Source organism: Phaethon aethereus (genome assembly GCF_964289735.1).
Source record: "Phaethon aethereus genome assembly, chromosome: 13".
NCBI classification, from domain to species: domain Eukaryota; kingdom Metazoa; phylum Chordata; class Aves; order Phaethontiformes; family Phaethontidae; genus Phaethon; species Phaethon aethereus.
In genome coordinates this window covers 23,106,767-23,123,212 of record NC_138589.1, presented here as the reverse complement: position 1 = coordinate 23,123,212, position 16,446 = coordinate 23,106,767, and the positions used below count along the sequence as shown (strand labels likewise).

General features: G+C 52.0%; 1 protein-coding gene across 1 annotated transcript in view; it reads right to left on the bottom strand.

The window, feature by feature from the left end:
- Nucleotides 1-741: 741 nt before the first annotated feature.
- Nucleotides 742-16,446, bottom strand: part of ANKRD11 (ankyrin repeat domain containing 11) — a gene marked incomplete at both ends in the record, with an annotated part of 39,514 nt that continues 23,809 nt past the window's right edge. Inside the window, 9 exons of the mRNA XM_082005565.1 lie at nucleotides 742-927; nucleotides 1,835-1,927; nucleotides 2,859-3,002; nucleotides 3,111-3,209; nucleotides 4,486-11,219; nucleotides 12,065-12,212; nucleotides 12,661-12,803; nucleotides 14,668-14,871; nucleotides 16,046-16,216. Of these exons, the coding sequence (XP_081861691.1) occupies nucleotides 742-927; nucleotides 1,835-1,927; nucleotides 2,859-3,002; nucleotides 3,111-3,209; nucleotides 4,486-11,219; nucleotides 12,065-12,212; nucleotides 12,661-12,803; nucleotides 14,668-14,871; nucleotides 16,046-16,216 (7,922 nt within the window). The remainder of the gene's footprint in view (nucleotides 928-1,834; nucleotides 1,928-2,858; nucleotides 3,003-3,110; nucleotides 3,210-4,485; nucleotides 11,220-12,064; nucleotides 12,213-12,660; nucleotides 12,804-14,667; nucleotides 14,872-16,045; nucleotides 16,217-16,446) is intronic.

Sequence of the window (16,446 nt, the reverse complement as noted above, 5' to 3'; positions counted from 1 at the left end):
GGCGGCTCCTCCGCTCTTCCGAAACGGCGGCGAGCGGCTGCTGCGGGGCGCCGCGGGCGCACCCTGCCTCCGCAGCCCGGAGCCGTCCACACCTTCAGAGCCGCGTCTGCCCAACTTGGACGCTGTCTTTTTGTTTCTAATTGTTTTTGTTTGGTTTTTTTTTTGTTGTTTTGTGTTTTTTTTGTTTTGTTTTTTTTTGTTGTTTTTTTATGACATACCCAGGATGGAACGAGAAACTCAAACACCCCCCCCTCCCTCCCCCCACGGTTTCCTACTGCAGCTTCTCCCAGAGGAGATCCGCGACCGGTGGAAAACAGAGCGCTGGAAATCACGGTGTTCACAAGTACATGAATCACGTGGTGGCTGGCCCCGCTCAGCAGCTTCTGCAACACACAAATGGTGTCCTTGGCCTCCTCCCTCCGCGCCTCTGCCAGTCTCTCGGCCGGTGAGTGCTCGCTGCCCGCGCAGACCGGCTGCCTCCCTGCCGCAGCAGCCGGTTGGAAAGGAGATGCGCCCCGGCCCGCTGCCCGGCGGAGCTGCGTCAGTCCGGAAGCGAGGGACGCGTTGTGAAGAAAGTGCAATTATTTTCCTTATTGTTTTGTTTTCTGCCGATAGCTGCTTCCTCCTCCTCTGACCAGGGATTCATCAGCAAGCGGTAAGGGTGAATGTGAGCTCGACCTCCCGACCTCGGAGGGCTCCCGTCCTTGCCAGTTTTCGGTGATGTCTCCCGGTTTTCAACTGTCATGCCGGCAAGAGCACAAAGTCATCGTTCACGTCGACCATTGGCACATAGAACGAGGGCACCTCGTTCACGCAGAGGGATTTGTGCCCCGCGGGGTCCAGCTCCTGCACCTTCAGCTGCCACTCCATCCTTTGCACCGCGTTCAAGGCGGCGGCTTCGTGCTGCTGTCGCATGAGCAGGCATGTCTGGATCGGGGGACAGAAAGACCACGCAGAGAAGAGGGGTGAGCGGGAGAGGGCAGGAAAGGCTCCTTGCTGCCCGTCCCAGCCGGCAAAGGCAGCGACCTGCAGCCACCGCGGTGGGCAGAGCAGCAAACGGAGCAAGGGACCCTCGCGGGAGGGAAACCCGGACTTGGGACGTCTGCTGAGCCCAGTTCCAGCAGGAGCAGGGGCAACCCCAAAAGGGCCTTGCGGGGCGGCATTTAAAGGCTCGTAAGCACTCAAGAGCACTTGCCCCGCCGGCGACAGCCCCAACAGCGGCCCTCAGCTGCCCGAGAGCAGGGTCCGGCTCCCTTCGTGGGAGCTGCGAGCCTCCCCCGCGTCACCAGCCGAAAGCACGATCGTCCCTGCTCCCCACCGTGCCAGAGTTTGCCACCCAGAGCTCTGCAGAGCACTCCGCACATCACTGCACGGGCTCCCGCCACCATGAAGCTTGCCATAGGTTTTGAGATTGCTGCAGCATGTGTTGCTGGCAAAGAGCGAGGCCCCGAGGGTTTAACTGACCGAGAAAGCTCCAGACCATATGGCACGAAGCAGAGCAACAGCCAGCCAGACAACCCTAAGCAGAACGTGTCTCCCTTCCCCCTTTTTGGAACCAGCAGAGGCGACTGTGCTCCCCTAGTCCCCGCAGAGGCTCCCACCTCTCCGCCGTGCCACGCACGGACGTGTCCCCCCTCGTGTAACGCTGCTGAGACACCTCGGGACACCTGCTCCCAGCAGATTTTTGGAAGCCACAAAAGCAACTTCCAGGCTACAGCAACAGCCGGGACCCCTCTTGGGGAAACCCTCGCGCCAGGAGGCTGAGCAGCAGGCCCGGCTGCTGCCCACGCACCGCGGAGGCAGCCCGGAGCACCGGGGCTCCCACACCTCTCACCTTCATTCGATCGTACTTGTCATCCACGTCTTGCAACCAGGAAATGAACTGTCGCGCGTTGAAACGGTCTCTGACCGATTTGTTTTCGTCTCCCTAAGCAAAGGACAGCAAAAGGGGATTACGTGGTAGATTTTTTTTTTTGCAGAGAATCTGTCCGTGCCAGCCCGTCACAGCACCCGCACCTCTGTCTCCTTCAGCTCACGCCCAAGATCATACCATCTTCGCTGCAGAAGCACAGACACTTGGCTGGGAAATGCCGAGGGATAAATCAAGGCTCCTGGACCAATATGCCAGGTCACTAATAAATTCCAGGATCCCATCCCTGCACAGGACCCCTCCTGCAATGCAGCTGCGTGCTTCCCCGAGCAGCCAGGCTGGCAGCGGCTGCGGTGCGTGGGCTGCGGAGGGTGCTGGCCTCGAGACCACCACAGATCACGGCCACCGGCTGCAGACACCGGACACGATTCCCCCTTCTTTGGCACTGAACTACATGAAATCGAAGGAAGAAACGACCATTTTTTGTGGGCTGAGAGACAGAGCCTGGCTCTTTCAAAGCCACTATTCAGACACAAATCAATTTAATGGCGCTCTCCCCTTCCTTCAACAGGAAAAGATATCCCAGAGCCTAGTAAAATAAACCTTTCAAGCGTGCCGATGATCGTGATCAAGAAAAAGGGCAGAGGGTGCTGAGACTCACTGATAAACGTGAGTCATCTCTGCTCCTAACGAGACGTGATGCTCCCTGTATTCCCATGCTCCCGGACGTATCTCCTTCCCCTGCACGCACATGGGGTATCCCAGAACATGCGAAACTGAGTCAGATTAGGCAACTCGGGCACGTGCTGGGGAGGGCTCCTGCAGGGTGTCCTGCATCTGCGTGCCGCGGTGGCTGACAGGCACCTGAGCAGGGAGAGCATTAGTAACTCCTGCCTACATCCCTCCCTCCATCCAGAAAAGCACCTCTCCCTCGGGGTCTTGCACAGCACCTCTGAGACACTTCTTCACCATCAAGACAGGCACTGACCTGATTTTCTAGAGGCATGTTATAGACCTCGGAGTCCAGCAGCATGGTGCAGGCACTGAAGGGCACGGCCTGGTTGGCAATAGTCCTTGCTGCCCGGCAATGAACTCTCAAAATCTCCTGTTCGCAAGAGACGATGAGCTTCTCCTGAGGAAGAGCAAACGAGGCAGTGAGCGTGGCAGCCTCGCTCTCCCCAGCAGAGGAAATTTCGGGACCTCTTCCCCAGCGAGGAGTTTCCCCGGAGCGCTCCCTTACCCGCTCTATGCTGTGCTGGAGCCGCAGCTTCCCGCGGACGGCTTCCTGCTGCTTGAAGAGCTCCTTCAGAGGCTCCGCGAGCGACGGCGGCGGGGCGATCTGCATGCACACGACAGCGGAGGGTTAGAGCCAGCAGCGGTGCTGGGCGCACAGCCCGCGGGGGCTGCCCGCTCCCCCCGGCCCCTAGCTGAAATGCACCTTGGCCGAGGGCTCGGAGGGGGAGCCGGTGCCACCCCGCGGGGTGCTGTACGCCGCTCGCCTATTTCCTCAGCAGGCAGGAGGCAAAGGACAACGTCCCGCCAGTGCTCAGACCACAGCGAGGGGTGAGACAACAGGGCAAGAGGGGTCCAGTGCCGAGAGACGAGCTCAGCCTGCAGAGCCGGAGCCCAAATCACCCCACGTGCTGCAAGGGCAGCTTGTGAAGGGGCCTGAGCACATCTGACGATGGGGATGATACTGTTGGAGCAACGTGGCTGGGAGTAGCCCAGTCGGCGTGCCGGGAAGGGTGCCTGTGTCCTCATCTGTCCTACGCCTTCCTGGGGAGCAAGGCGCTCCTCGAGCACAGCCCAGGTTGCAGAACAGAGGAGCAGGCGGCTCTGGGTTAGTCTAGGAAGGAGGAAGCAGATGCGAACACAGGCTACAACCTCCGTGCTGCTGGGGCGGACAAAGCGTGTATCAACTCACGCAAACAGTAATTCATGCCTGGACCACGCTGCTGTTCTGAACAGGCGACAGAAATACCCGCAGACCAGGGTATTTCACCCTGCCTGAAGCACGGAACAAAGTCTAGAGGGGTCGGTCATATCGACCCTCCTCCTCCAGGCTGGATCCCAGATTTACTGCCCACAGCGTTAAGCTTATCGATGCATTTGTATTAGCAAGTCCACTCATGCAGCACAGCAGTGAAATGCAGATCCCACTGCCAAGGAGCGTGTGCTATCGGCAAGTCAAACGTCGGTGCTTGGGAAAACGAAGGCAGGAGTTAAGAGCCATCTTTTTCCTACAGTCTTCTAGGTTCATTACCCCATCACTATACTGCTTATAAAAGCAGTTTTGCCTTCCAGCCTCAAATCCAGTGGATTCATACGAACTCGCTCTAAAGCCTGAACAAATCTCAGGTTCCTAAGCACAGCCCCCAAGGTCTTCTCTGTAAAAACACAGCACCTCAGAGGATGCATTTATCACGCAGCCATCCACTAAGCGAGGCTTAGATTTGTCGTCGTGAGCACGTTCTAAAGTAGGCTAAAGCCATGGCGGGGTGCCATCGGCATTGCAAGGGCGCTCACGATGCAGAGGGGACAATCTGGCCGTGTTTGTAGCAGCAAGGGAGGGGACAGTCCCTGACGCTGCGGTTTAAAGAGAGAAGGGGACTCACCACTGGAATATGGAGCTTGCTTAGAGGCTTGCCATCCAACAGGTAGGAGCCTGTATAGGTGACATATTCGGCGTAGCACTGCGGAGCTTGGGGGGTAATATAGCAGAGGATTTTCCGCTTCTCTTCGATCTTTTTCCTGATCTGGAGGTACTCAAAGTAGGGGTTGGACCTGTCACTGTGATAAGGTTCAATGTCGTCCAGTTTTATAGCATCTACGATAGCTGCCAGTGTTTGCTGTATCATCTCCCTCGTCTGCTGGGTGGACGTGTTGATCTGCTGCTGAAGCTGCTGGTTGGAGCGCTGGAAGCGGCGCTTGCGCGGGTGCTGAGCCTGGGAATCGTCCTCCTCTGTAATGCGGCCTTTGGCACGTGTGGCGGGCGCAGAAACAGGAGGAAATTCCTTCTCAGAAGAGGCGGCGTTCTGCTTGTTTTGGTTGGCGAGCATCTGAGCCCGGTTCCTGGTAATTCGCTGAGGAATCTCTTCTATTTTGGGCGGTTTGGGAGCTTCTGCTACTGGTTTTTGTACGGGTTCAACAATTTCTGCTTGAGCGTTGCCCGGAGGTGCATCTGCCTGGGAGGAAGGGACTTGGCTCCCACCGCGTGCCGCAGCACCCTCCTGCAAAGCGCTGCCCTCGGCGGTGGCCGCGGGTGGGGGACAGGTCTGCGTGCTGCTCTCTGCCACCCCACCAGAAGAGGACAGGTCTTCGTGCACAGCCTCCACCTCTTTGCTCTCCGCCTGAGCAGACTCGGACGGGGTCTGTTGGAAAATTTGTGCTTCTGAGTCCTCCGCTCCTTTCTCCTCAGCCACGTTCAGCGCTTCTGAGGTGGCTTCTTGTGCAGCCACTTCTGATTTCTGCTCCTCTGCTTGTGGCTCCGTCTCCACGGGCAGGACAGCAGCTGCCTGGCTGGCTGGTGGCTCCTCCGGCTCACCGGACGCTATTACGGACACGCTGGCTTTAATGATCCCAGTGCTTGTTTCTGAAGCTGCCGCCGGGCCTTCTTCTACCACTTCTGCCTCGGCCATCTCTGTCTCCGCAACATCCTTGGGTTGGAGTGGCAGCTCTGGTAGCGAGAAGGGGCCAAGGTCCAAGTCGTCTTCTGTATTGGTGAAGGGATCAGGCCACGTTACCGCCTCCTCTGTATTTGCAGGCCCGGCGTTATTGTTTTCCAAATAGTTGTTTTCTGGCGCACTAACAACTTCTGCCTGAGGTTCTGCTGGCATACACGGGGGCTCTGGAGGTATCTCAGGTGCTTCTTCTGGAAGAGGCTTGCAGTTATTGAAGAATGTGTCTAACCTAGTAGGGGACATGTACGGTGCCTGCTCTTCGGCGTTTGCTGTTTCTCCTGGAACGGCTTCCTCAGCATCCTCCTTGACTTCATCGAGCCCCGGTTCAGACACTGACAGAGGGTATGATATGGGAGAAACGGGGTAGGAAGTATCTGTGGGAATGAAGGCTACCGGTGTGGGATGAATCGGCTCCAAGGAGCAGAGTGGAGGTTTAGGGGACTCGGAATACCTCTGGGGAGATTTCATCAGAAGCTCTGAGCCCATGGACCAGCTGACAGAGTGCTCTGCCGGGTTACCCATCAGGCTGGGAGGTATGGCGGTCTCAGGGTTTCTGGAAGGAGGGTTATCCCAGTCTATATTGTTTTGTTCTGGCATACCCGAACTAAAATGGTTTTCTTCAATTGGTGCCAAGTAGGTAGATTCTGGCGGCATAATGGAGGCAGTAGCTTGCTGCTCTTCCGTGGTATCCAAGGGCATGCCAAGGTCGGGGGGAAGAGCACTTTCCACCGAAGGAGCCAGCAATTCATCTCTGTGCGAAGGGGAGGATTTTGCTTGTAAACCAGAAAAGACACTTTCAGGGGACTGGGCGACTCCGCTGACAGCTCCCGGCGCACAGTGCAAAGCTTCCACTTTCGGTGAAGAAACCCCATAATCTGGTGAGTAATACCCAGGAGATAAACACTGGAACTTCTCAGCAGGAACAGAAGGAAGGGGAACTTTCTCCTCCATTAAATGCTGCACTGGGGAGTCGTAATTTGATGTCGCCGGCACGCTTTGCTGTCTGAAAAATTTATCTCCGACACTGAATTCTTCTTCAGGTGCCCTTCTGATGTCAACTGAGATGGAACGATAAAGGTTCGTGGAGGGTATGGTACGAGTCGGGGTCTGACTCGGATTCTCGGGGAGCCCACTGGAAACATTCGCGTATCTGTCGAAGAAGGATGGAGAACAGGCGTTCATGGACATTGTGGATATGGGCAGCGAGTGCTGCGAGTCCGCGCATTCAAACATCAGGTCCGTGTAGTCTTCGTTGCTGCACGAAGGAGTCCTGGGCGTCTGCATCACCTCCTCGTAGCTTGGACAAGAGACGACGGATGCCGGGGTCGGGACTCCCGTCGGCCGGTTCTGATCTGGCCTGGGAGACGCCGGGAGGATCTCCTTCAGCTGAGGACCCGTTATCCAGTCCTTGGAGTCTGTCCCAACAGCAGGCTGTGCCTTGTTTTCCGGTGACAGTATAGGAGTCAGTGGACCCAGCTCTTTAAGTTTCTTGTCCTTGAGCTGAGTATCCAGCGTTAACGGCTTCTTCGTTGCCAGATCCAGACTCCTCTTGCGCACATCTTCTGAGCTTTTAAGTTTGTCCTTTAATTTGGGGTCTCCGGACCTGTGCCTCATTTTCTCCATTTGCTTCATTCTCTCTTTGTGCCTTTTGTGGCGCTCCTCGATTTCCAGGTCCTTCTGGCTCAGCATCCTCTCAAAGCTGGTCATCATCAAATCACCGTCTCCCAGAAGTTTCTCCCTTGGCCTGGCATCTTTCTTGCCGCTGTCTTTGGAAAGGGTTATTTTTTCGTTCCCATTGCTTATTTTTATTGACTCTGATTTGTCTTTCTCTTGGTTCTCCTTGAGCTTCTCCTTAAGTTTGGTCTCACCGAATTTGAGGCTGTCCTCCTTTGATTTATCTTTAAAGGTGGTAACTTGAGGACTGTCCTTGTCTTTAAGAGTTGACTTTGGCTCGTCTTTGTGATGTTTAAAGAAACCATCTGCATGTTTGTCTCTATGCTTTTCCTTTTCCTCCTTCCATTTTTCCTTGTGTTTATCTCGCTTCTTTTTCTCTTTAACTGTGCTGATGGTGCTGGAACCGTAAGTCTTTTCTTTTTCCGCCTTCTTTGACAGCTCTCTTTCAGAATCATTTTTATCTTTCTTTTCAGAAAATAAGTAATCAATGCTTTTCTCTGGTTCCTCATCAGGCTCTGCCTTTATGCTGTAGGAAGTGCTAAAAGCCTCCCCATCCACAGAGAAATCTTTTTCGTAATGAGTGGAATCCTTTCTGCTGCTGGAGTCTTTGAATTCTTCTGTTTTTTCCTTTTTCTCCGTCTTCTCCTTCTTTGCTTTTTCCTTCTCGTGACTTTTCTTTGACGAAGATGAGGAATGTCTGTGTCTCTCCTTCTCCTTGAGTTTGTCCTGCAAGCAGGGTAAAGGGAGAGAGTCCTTAAACTTTTCTTCAGTGGCATCAGTAAGAGAGAGGTTAGAAGACTCAAAGAGGCTGGTCAGTCCTGGATCTTGTCCTCTGTCTGTGAAGCTGTCAGAAGAGATCTCGCTGATTTTGTCATTGGAGTCATCTCTATAGTCATTCAGAGCCTCCTCCTCCAGTTTCTCCAGCAGACTCTTCTCCGACTCCCCTCCTTTTGAAGACTTTTTCTCTTTGGAATGCTCTTTGTCCGGCTTCTCCTTATGCTTGCTTTTCACCTTGTCATCACTGGCATGTTTCTTTTCAACCTTTTCTGGGAGCTTTTGCTTGGTTTTCTTCTCTTGAGTGGAATCTATGGACGTTCTGTCTTTCCTGTCTTTGTACTTCTCGGTAGAATCTTTATCCTTCTTCTCTTTGTGTTTTTCAAAGGAACTCTTCTCCTTCTTCTCTTTTCCCCCTTCCGATGTTCCTTTGTCCTTTTTCTTCTCCTTGGAGTCCTTATCTTTCTGCTTCTCTCCTGAATGTTGCCGGTCGGAGGAGTACTTGCGGTGTTTGTCAGGGTACAGCTCCTTCTCGGCAGCTGTGCCGTCGTCCTTCTCCTGCAGACTGTCCAGCCGATGCATTTCGCTCCCAGTGGAGTCGCTGACTTTGAACCCAGTCAAGCTGTAATCATCCCTCTCGTCTTCGCTTTCATCTGTGAAGATGTCTGCAATGCTGTACCAGCTCTTCTCCTTGCCTTTCTTCTCATCCTTTTTCTCGGAGAAATCCTCTCGATCTGTGGAGAAGTTTTTCTCTTTCTTCTCTTTCACCTGGTCAAAAGAACTCTTCCTTTCTTTGTCTTTGCTGTGCAGATCTTTGTATTTCTCCTTAGTTTCTTTTTTCTCTTTGAAATTCTTGTCTAGTTCTTTGTCTTTCAGGATTTTCTCAGGAGCAACTTTTTCATTTTTCTCCTTGTCGCCTTCTTTGGATTTTTCCTTATATTTTTCTGGCTTCAGCTTTTCTTTTTTTTCTTTATCGGGAGCATCTTTCTTCTCCTTTTCCTTCCCAGAATGGTGCCTCTCCCAACTCTCCAGAGTTTTACTGCTGAATTCAGGGTCAGACTTATCCTTGAAGAACGTTTCGCAGCCGTATTCTTTGAAGTCATCTCGATAGGGCTCCTCCTGCTTCATTTTGGTATCTTTTCGATCTTTAGAGCCATCAGAGGAATCTTTTCTGTCTTTGTTGGTTTCACCTGTATCTTTTTCTTTCCTCTCCTTGACGCTCTCTGCAGAATCCTTCCTTTTCTTATCCTTTTCAGGCAAATAACTGGGAGTAATTTTGTGTCTGTCCGTTTGGTCCTTTTTCTTCTCGGAGCTCTTGTCCACATAGTCCCTCTCTTTCTTTTTTAAGAAAGTGTCCTTTTCATTACGTTTCTCGTTGTATTCCTTCTTCTCTTTCGTTTTGTTTTCCTTTTTCTTGTCTTTAATTTCCTCTTTCATGGGTTCTATGATTAGTTTTGCCACGGTGTCATTTTTAATCTCCCTGAAATCTGTTACTGGAGAATCCCAGCTATCTTCACCTTTGAAATCAAAGGATGAATCAGAAGACAAGTCTGAAAACCACCTCTCTTGCTGATCATCCGAAAGGCTGAACTTCGTGTCCTCGCTTTCGGGAAATTGGTTCTTGTTATTAAACTCATCAAACCCAGACTCATCCCTGTAAAGTTTTTCTTTTTTGCATTTTTCTTTCTCTTCCTTGAAGGATTTTTCCTTCTCTAGTTTAGCAACCTTCTCCTCCTTCAGCTCATTCTTCTTTTCAGATTTTGACTGCTTGTCCTTTGACTTCTTCTTTCTCTCCTCTTTGTGTATTCTCGGCTTCTCCTCTTTGGGAGACTTCTCCTTTACAGGTTTCTCTTTTTCTGATTTACTTAATCCTTCTCTGAAGGATTTGCTCATGTCTTTACTACCATCTTTGACTTTTCTTAATGATTTCTCCTCTTTTGAGGATTTTCCAGTCTCATCTTTAAACAACCATTCCTTCTCCTCCGCTTTACCTTTGGGGAGCTTCTCCTCCTTCTTACTGTGTTCTCGCTCATGCTTTAACACTTTCAATTTGTTTTCGACTGGATTTTCTGTCTCTACTATCAAGCCTTTCTCAGGCTTTTGTTTAGAGTCCTCAAACTCAAAAGAAAACGTTTTGATTATTTTAATGTCTTGGCTGATGGGACACTGCCCCTTCTCCTTGTTTTTATGTTTGTGTTTTGTTTTATGCTTTTTAACAACCTTCCCCTCCTTGTCCAGCTTTGGAATTGCTCCATCCACATTACTATGGAATGAATTCTTTTTCTCAGAAACAGTGTTGTGTGGGGTGTTTTTCTTTTTGTGCTCTGGTTTCTTCCTGACTGGTTTTAGCGACTCTAAGCTTGAGTCCTCGGACGAGTAGTCTGACTCGCTCGTCAGTCTCGTCCTGGTGGAGTCCGATAAGGAACTGACATCTGACCAAGCCGGAGAAGATATGGTTTTCCAATTGTCCGTCCTCCAGTGCTTGGAGTGCTGTTCTGTAAGATTGGGATTATGTTTCTGGGATGCTAAACTCCCATGAGAAGAGGTCGATGAGGCAGACAGAGAGTTAAACAAGGAGGATTCCTTTAGCACTAGCCTGGAGTCCTTTACACAGCTAGAGCTCTGAAGAGAGTCTCTATCATCCTCCTCACTCTCCACGTTTTCACTCTCTGATTCAGAGGAACAAAATTTGTCATTTTTTTTGCCAAACCGAACCTCTTTGCTTTTCGTCTCCTTCTTCCGCTTCTTTTTTACTTTGCTTTTCTCCTTCTGCGGCTTTGTGCTGGCGGGCTCCCGAATCTTGCTGCTGGGCAATATCGAGTGGGTCGAAAGTCGCAGCTTCTCCCCCGTCCCCACAGCAACGCTCGTCTCCTCCTCGTCCGAGCTGTCCGACAGGATGCGGTGGGCAGCTTTCTTTGGTGTAATTGTGTTATTTTTAGTATAAGTTTTCACTTCCATTTTGGGTATGGAAATGAAACTGTTTGCTTTAGTCTCTTTTCTGTAATCCTTTTTCAGCAAATGTTTGTCATCGACTGGCGGGACCCGGTCCTGCTCATCGTCCTCATCAAATTCATACTCATCCTTCACTGGGGTGATGGTTTTGGGGGGCTCCTGGGCCTTGGGCTTGTGCTTCAAACCCTTCTCAAACTCTGAGTCTGTGTTATTGCCATCAACAGAGCTGGAGGGAGCGAAGGAAGGGGCATCCTCCTCTTCTGAGGTCTCTGCAGAGAGAGAAGAACAACTCGTTATGGGCTGCGAGGGGCTTCGGGGAGGGAACAGCATCAGTCTGCTGCAGACGTGAACCCCTGCGACGGCCCTGCCGCCCTTTGCCTCACCCAGCCTTTGCTAAGTTTGCAGCTGAAAGCTTGAAACGCCAGGTTGGGAGATCTTTTAGACAGGGATAGCTATATCCAGTCTCAAACCTGCACAGGGTGCTCCTCAAAACAACATCCAGGGTCTATCAAGAGAAAAACTTTTTAACAGGGTTATGACTGCAAGCAGCGTAGGTCAAGACTCCCCGTAAGACTGAAACTCCAATTAGCACTAATTAAAACCTGCAGCGTGTCCCACCTGGCACAGCCGCAATGGTGGTACTTGCAGGACAGGCTCTAGCAGAGTGCTCTGCTGGGGGACGGTCTGGGAGCACCGCCTGAAATGTCAGCGCCCGCAGCGCCGAGCGCCGTGCCCCCCGGCCGGGGAGGAATGGGAATACACGACGTGCACACAAACCTCCTCCTCTCTACTCACACGCTGGAATATTACCCACGTTTTAAAGGTAAGACATCCATTTACCTGCAATTGGCTTCCAATCCTACATCTCGATTGCACCAGGCAAGTGATCACAACGTAGGCTTCCAGGGCAAACAGCTAGAGCTCCCGGAGCTAAAGGCTGGTAGTTATGTTGTCTGAATTTGGGTTACAGCTACAGATGGACTCCTGACCGTGGCAGCAGCGTGCAGATATTCTGACAAGAGTCTAACTTCACTGTCCTCTTAACGTCTCTGTATTAACAGACAGCTGCAGGCCACAAACATCACTCCCATGTTCACATAAAGGTCAATCTCACCTGTTGAGCTCTCTTCGCTAGAGGGGTACGTGGTCTTTCCCAGGAGCAGATTCACCATGGTGGGAGAATTAGCTACTTTTAAAGGTGTCTCGCCCTTCCTGTTGCTTTGATGAGGGTTCCCGCCGTAATGTAACAACAATTTCACCACCTGAAAACAGAAATTGAGACTTGAAGATGCTCATGATGTTTCGACTCCAGGCTTTTTGTACGACTTTCATATATAACTAAAAGGGGGGTGTCCTCAAGCAGAATGTCCTCAGGACACACATTACAGTACTAACAGCTGTCAATAAGAACAGGGACAAAAACCAGCAACATGAACCATCTTGGGGAGGGAAGCAGGGAGAAGAACAAGATACAAAGCCATGTTGCCTGTCCTAGTCCAGAAGAAGAATGAACTCTCCTCTGCACAGGGGAAGACCAAGTAAAACACTCAACAGCACTGGGGCAGGGAAATTCTTGCCCACTACATAGCTATCAGCAGCAAATGATAATAAAATAACCAGAAGCTCTGTGTTTGCACAGTTGGCTGCTTGAAGCACAAGGAAAAAAAAAAGTCATTAGAAACACAGCTACGAAACCCAGCAAAAACCAACCTTGAAGTGCCCGTTATTTGCTGCGTCGTGCAGCGGGGTGTCGTCATCCAACCCCTTTGTGTTGACTTCGGCGCCCGCAGCAAGCAACTGCTTTGCAACATCGTAGTAACCCCGGTTGCATGCCTCATGCAACGCCGTCCAGCCTGCAAGCAAAGGGACACTAAGAACACGGACGTCACCTTCATGGAGAAAAGTTGGAGACTGAGAAGTAACCTCTGCCCACAGACGCTGCAGGTGCTGGTGTGTCAAGGGATTTGTGGCTCTGATGGCCAAGAAGATGGTCTCGTTTGCCCAGCTCCTCATGGCACAGCAGGAAGAAACCTGCAGCTCTGCCTTGCTACTTCAACCAGGCGGTAGTTGAACGAATCCCACTTTTCCCTCTGGTCACGCAATGTGCTGCAGACAGATCATCTGCCAGAACGGACACAGCCGGGGGAAATGGAAAGGCAAAGTTTTGTGTAGGAAATTAAGAGAATTGCTGATGCCATGTGGAAGGTGGGTCTCAAATCCTTTCCCCTTCCAACTCCTCTGTAAGGGAAACACTGCTGCCCAGATCAGGACTGAGCTCTGCACTGCAGACATCGCTCTGGAACATCCCCCACACAGGCCTCACAAATATTTTCTGTGGGCTCTGCAAAGCAAGCGGCCACGCCGCCGCAAAACAGGCCCCCGGCTCGGGGAGAAACCAAACAGCAGGTCTCCACAGTAACGGTGGCTCTAGTTCTCAAACAAATCTCCAAAGCACACAGAATGAAATATTTTATCATGTTCAAACAGAGTATTTTTAAGCAGAAACTGTTTTGAAGTTTCCCAGCAAACGTGCGTGACTCCTTCGGTATTTTGCCGATAGTGTCGTGGGAGCTCATTCCGTTACCTTCACTTGGAGCGTTACAAAGGGGCACCTGTGACCAGAATTAATCACAACTGATGCTTCAGTCTAGCACTGATATTAATCATACAGGCGGAGGAACATGCATATCTATTTATAGCCCCAAAATCGTGCGAAGAGAACAGCAAAGAGCAAAGTCAAGCTCTCGGACGTGCTGGAAGAAAGGCTGCCTCATGCAGATTTAGCCCCATCGTTGGTATGGGTGTGCACGAACGGCACTGCCCATCCTCTCGCTGCGCCTTCTCGCCGCAGGACTCCAGCCATTCCCGTCCCAGGCTCGGCTGCAGCCCCACTCCCAGGCTCCTTTCCCCATTCCCACCACCAGAAGCAGGAGCTTGGCAGCACTGCTGAGGAGGAGGAGGAGGAGGAGATGCCACGCCTGCGCTGAGCCTCAGGACGGTCAATGTCTCCTCTAACTCCGACGCCTGGCTGGCGCAGCTGGGAGCCTGACCTTGCCCTTCACGTTCGCACTGCTCCCCGTCAGCGGCACCCGACGTTCGGTACTTAAAAACAAACCCAGAAAGCTGTAGGCATCAGCCATTCAACTCTGGAGCGATGACTTTACAAATCCACTCTTTTCAGTATTTTTGTGCACATAATTTCTCATATTTTAAGTGAAAAAAGAGCTAAAAGAGCCCACCTCCCTGCAAATCCCCCTCCAGACTTCCAAGACGGCACCCATGTGGAAGGACACAAGAAAATGGAGCAGAGGGTCCCGGTGACACATTCAGAGCATGGAGCCATGGCAGCCCCAGGGATCTCTACGGATCAAACCCAGCCCAGCACCACTGCCCTGAGCGGGAGCACGTTCAGGGCAGACAGGACAGCCTGGGAATTTAGCTCCCAAACTCCAACTGATGCTTTTCAGGGATTTTTTATTTTGACAAATCCGTAGTAGGTTGGGTTTTGGTTTTTTTTTAAGGACACCAAGAATTTTCCTTCCCCAAAAGGGAAAAATCATTACTTTTGATTAAACCCCTCTTTACACGTAGCAAACCCATGTTACGAAGAAATCACTTTCTCTGGTGGGAGCCATTCTCGGAGGTGGAACGTGCAACCGGGCGGGAAAATGTTCGGATCGTGGGCTGCCCCACCAGTACCGCCAGCGGGCCGGTTACCTGCAAAGTCTTTCACATTGACATCTGCACCCTCGATAATGAGCTCCTTGATGCGCCGCGCATCTCCTCGGATGGCAGCTCGATGCAGCCGAGTCTCTCCTCGCTCATTTCTCTTATTTACTTTATCTTTGGTTTTGGAGGCAGAGTTAGGAGTTCCCTTCTGACAAACTGTAGACTGAGAGGGATGCTTTGGTGTTGTGTCAACTGCGTGGAGGAGAGAAACGAGAGTCAAGGACCGCAATTCAAAGGAAGCCCCGAACCCTTAGAGGGAGCTCTTGCAACACGTTTCATCTCGCCTCTCCCCGAAACGCTCACCGCAAGGCACCCAGAGGCAACCGAGCCTCTGAAGTCGATGCGAAGACAGGAAAGCTTGTGTGTGTATAATGCAGATATTAACGGCAGGCTGCCGAAGCCCACCGGAGGGAACTGCAGTCCTTGCAAAGACTGTAGGCAATCCCATGATTTAGGAGCAGACAATGCAGTTCCTTACCCTAAAACCTCATTTCCTAAGGGACGTGCCCTTTTACCGAGTACATGGTGAGGTCTGACAGCCTGGGGAGGAGACTGCACGTTTCCTGGGAGAACGTCTGAATCCTCTGAGAACTACACAGCTTTTTGCTTTTTTTTTTTCCCTCCCAAGTAACAGCAACATAAGCAGCTAGATTGGTGTTAGAACAACAAAATACATGGCTAAAAGCTGCGACGTTTGTGTGTAGGATGCAGATGTGCGCACATGGATAGCACAGTGCCTCCAAGAACCCTGGGGGGGTCATGTATGCAACAGATAAAAATTACTAAAATACAAAATCTGTGGTAAACACATTCCAGCTGCTCCGCATCTCAAGTTACAGTTGCAGTGGTTACACGTCTTACCCGTCTCCACAAGAAGAAACATTAAAAAACCCACAGAGGATGACATTTTAACTTTATTCACAATGCTCCTTTACTGAGTTAGCCTGAGACGCCAGTGGAAAACGCGAAGCTCTGACGTGGAGGAGGCTCCCGTGGAACCGAAGACTGTAGTTAAGCAGCCAGGGCAGGCTCAGTGGTGGCCTGGATTCAGCCCGAGGACATCTCCTGCTGCTGCCTTGTACTGGAAGAAGGAAGGGCAGCCGCAGCCGTGCGTGAACCCCGGCGGCAGCCCGCGCCTGGAGTCACCTGCAGAGCCCCGTGGGAGCGGGTGTCCGCTGCCCCCCACTCCAGCATCCTACCTACAGGGCGGAGAGCGGGGAGACCCCACGGAGCAGCATACCAGCCCCCCCCATCTCTGCTGCCGGCGAGGAGCTACCCAAACCGGGCCGGGCACTGAGAAGCCTCCTGCTACACGCTCACGCCCGTCCGCCCTCGCCTCTGAGCAAAACCACCCTCCGGATCTCACCTGGGCTGTTCGCAGACTCTTCTGCTGTCATCTGCATAAGGAGAGCGACTTGCTGGCGCTCGGAGAGCGGGTAGCCTGCCCGGATCCCCGAAAGGCCCATTCCGAAGAGCAAGCCAGGCTTTCTGGTGGCGGGCTCCTTTTTAATCCTCTTCCGCTCTGGGCCTTGCTTTTCTGTGGTGCAAGGAGACACAGAAACGCGAGCCGTGAACGTCACCGTAGCTGAAAATCACCTTCGTTTCCGAGCAAAGTGCTAACAGCTCTCCAACTCTGTTTCCGTATCTCCCAAATTGAAAAGCCTACGGTGAAGGGTGCATCCCTGTGGTGGGAGCATCGGCACCCGGGGTAGCCACCCGGGCTCACGCTGCTGCGGTTGCAGCCGGGACACAGACCGCTCCTGCTGC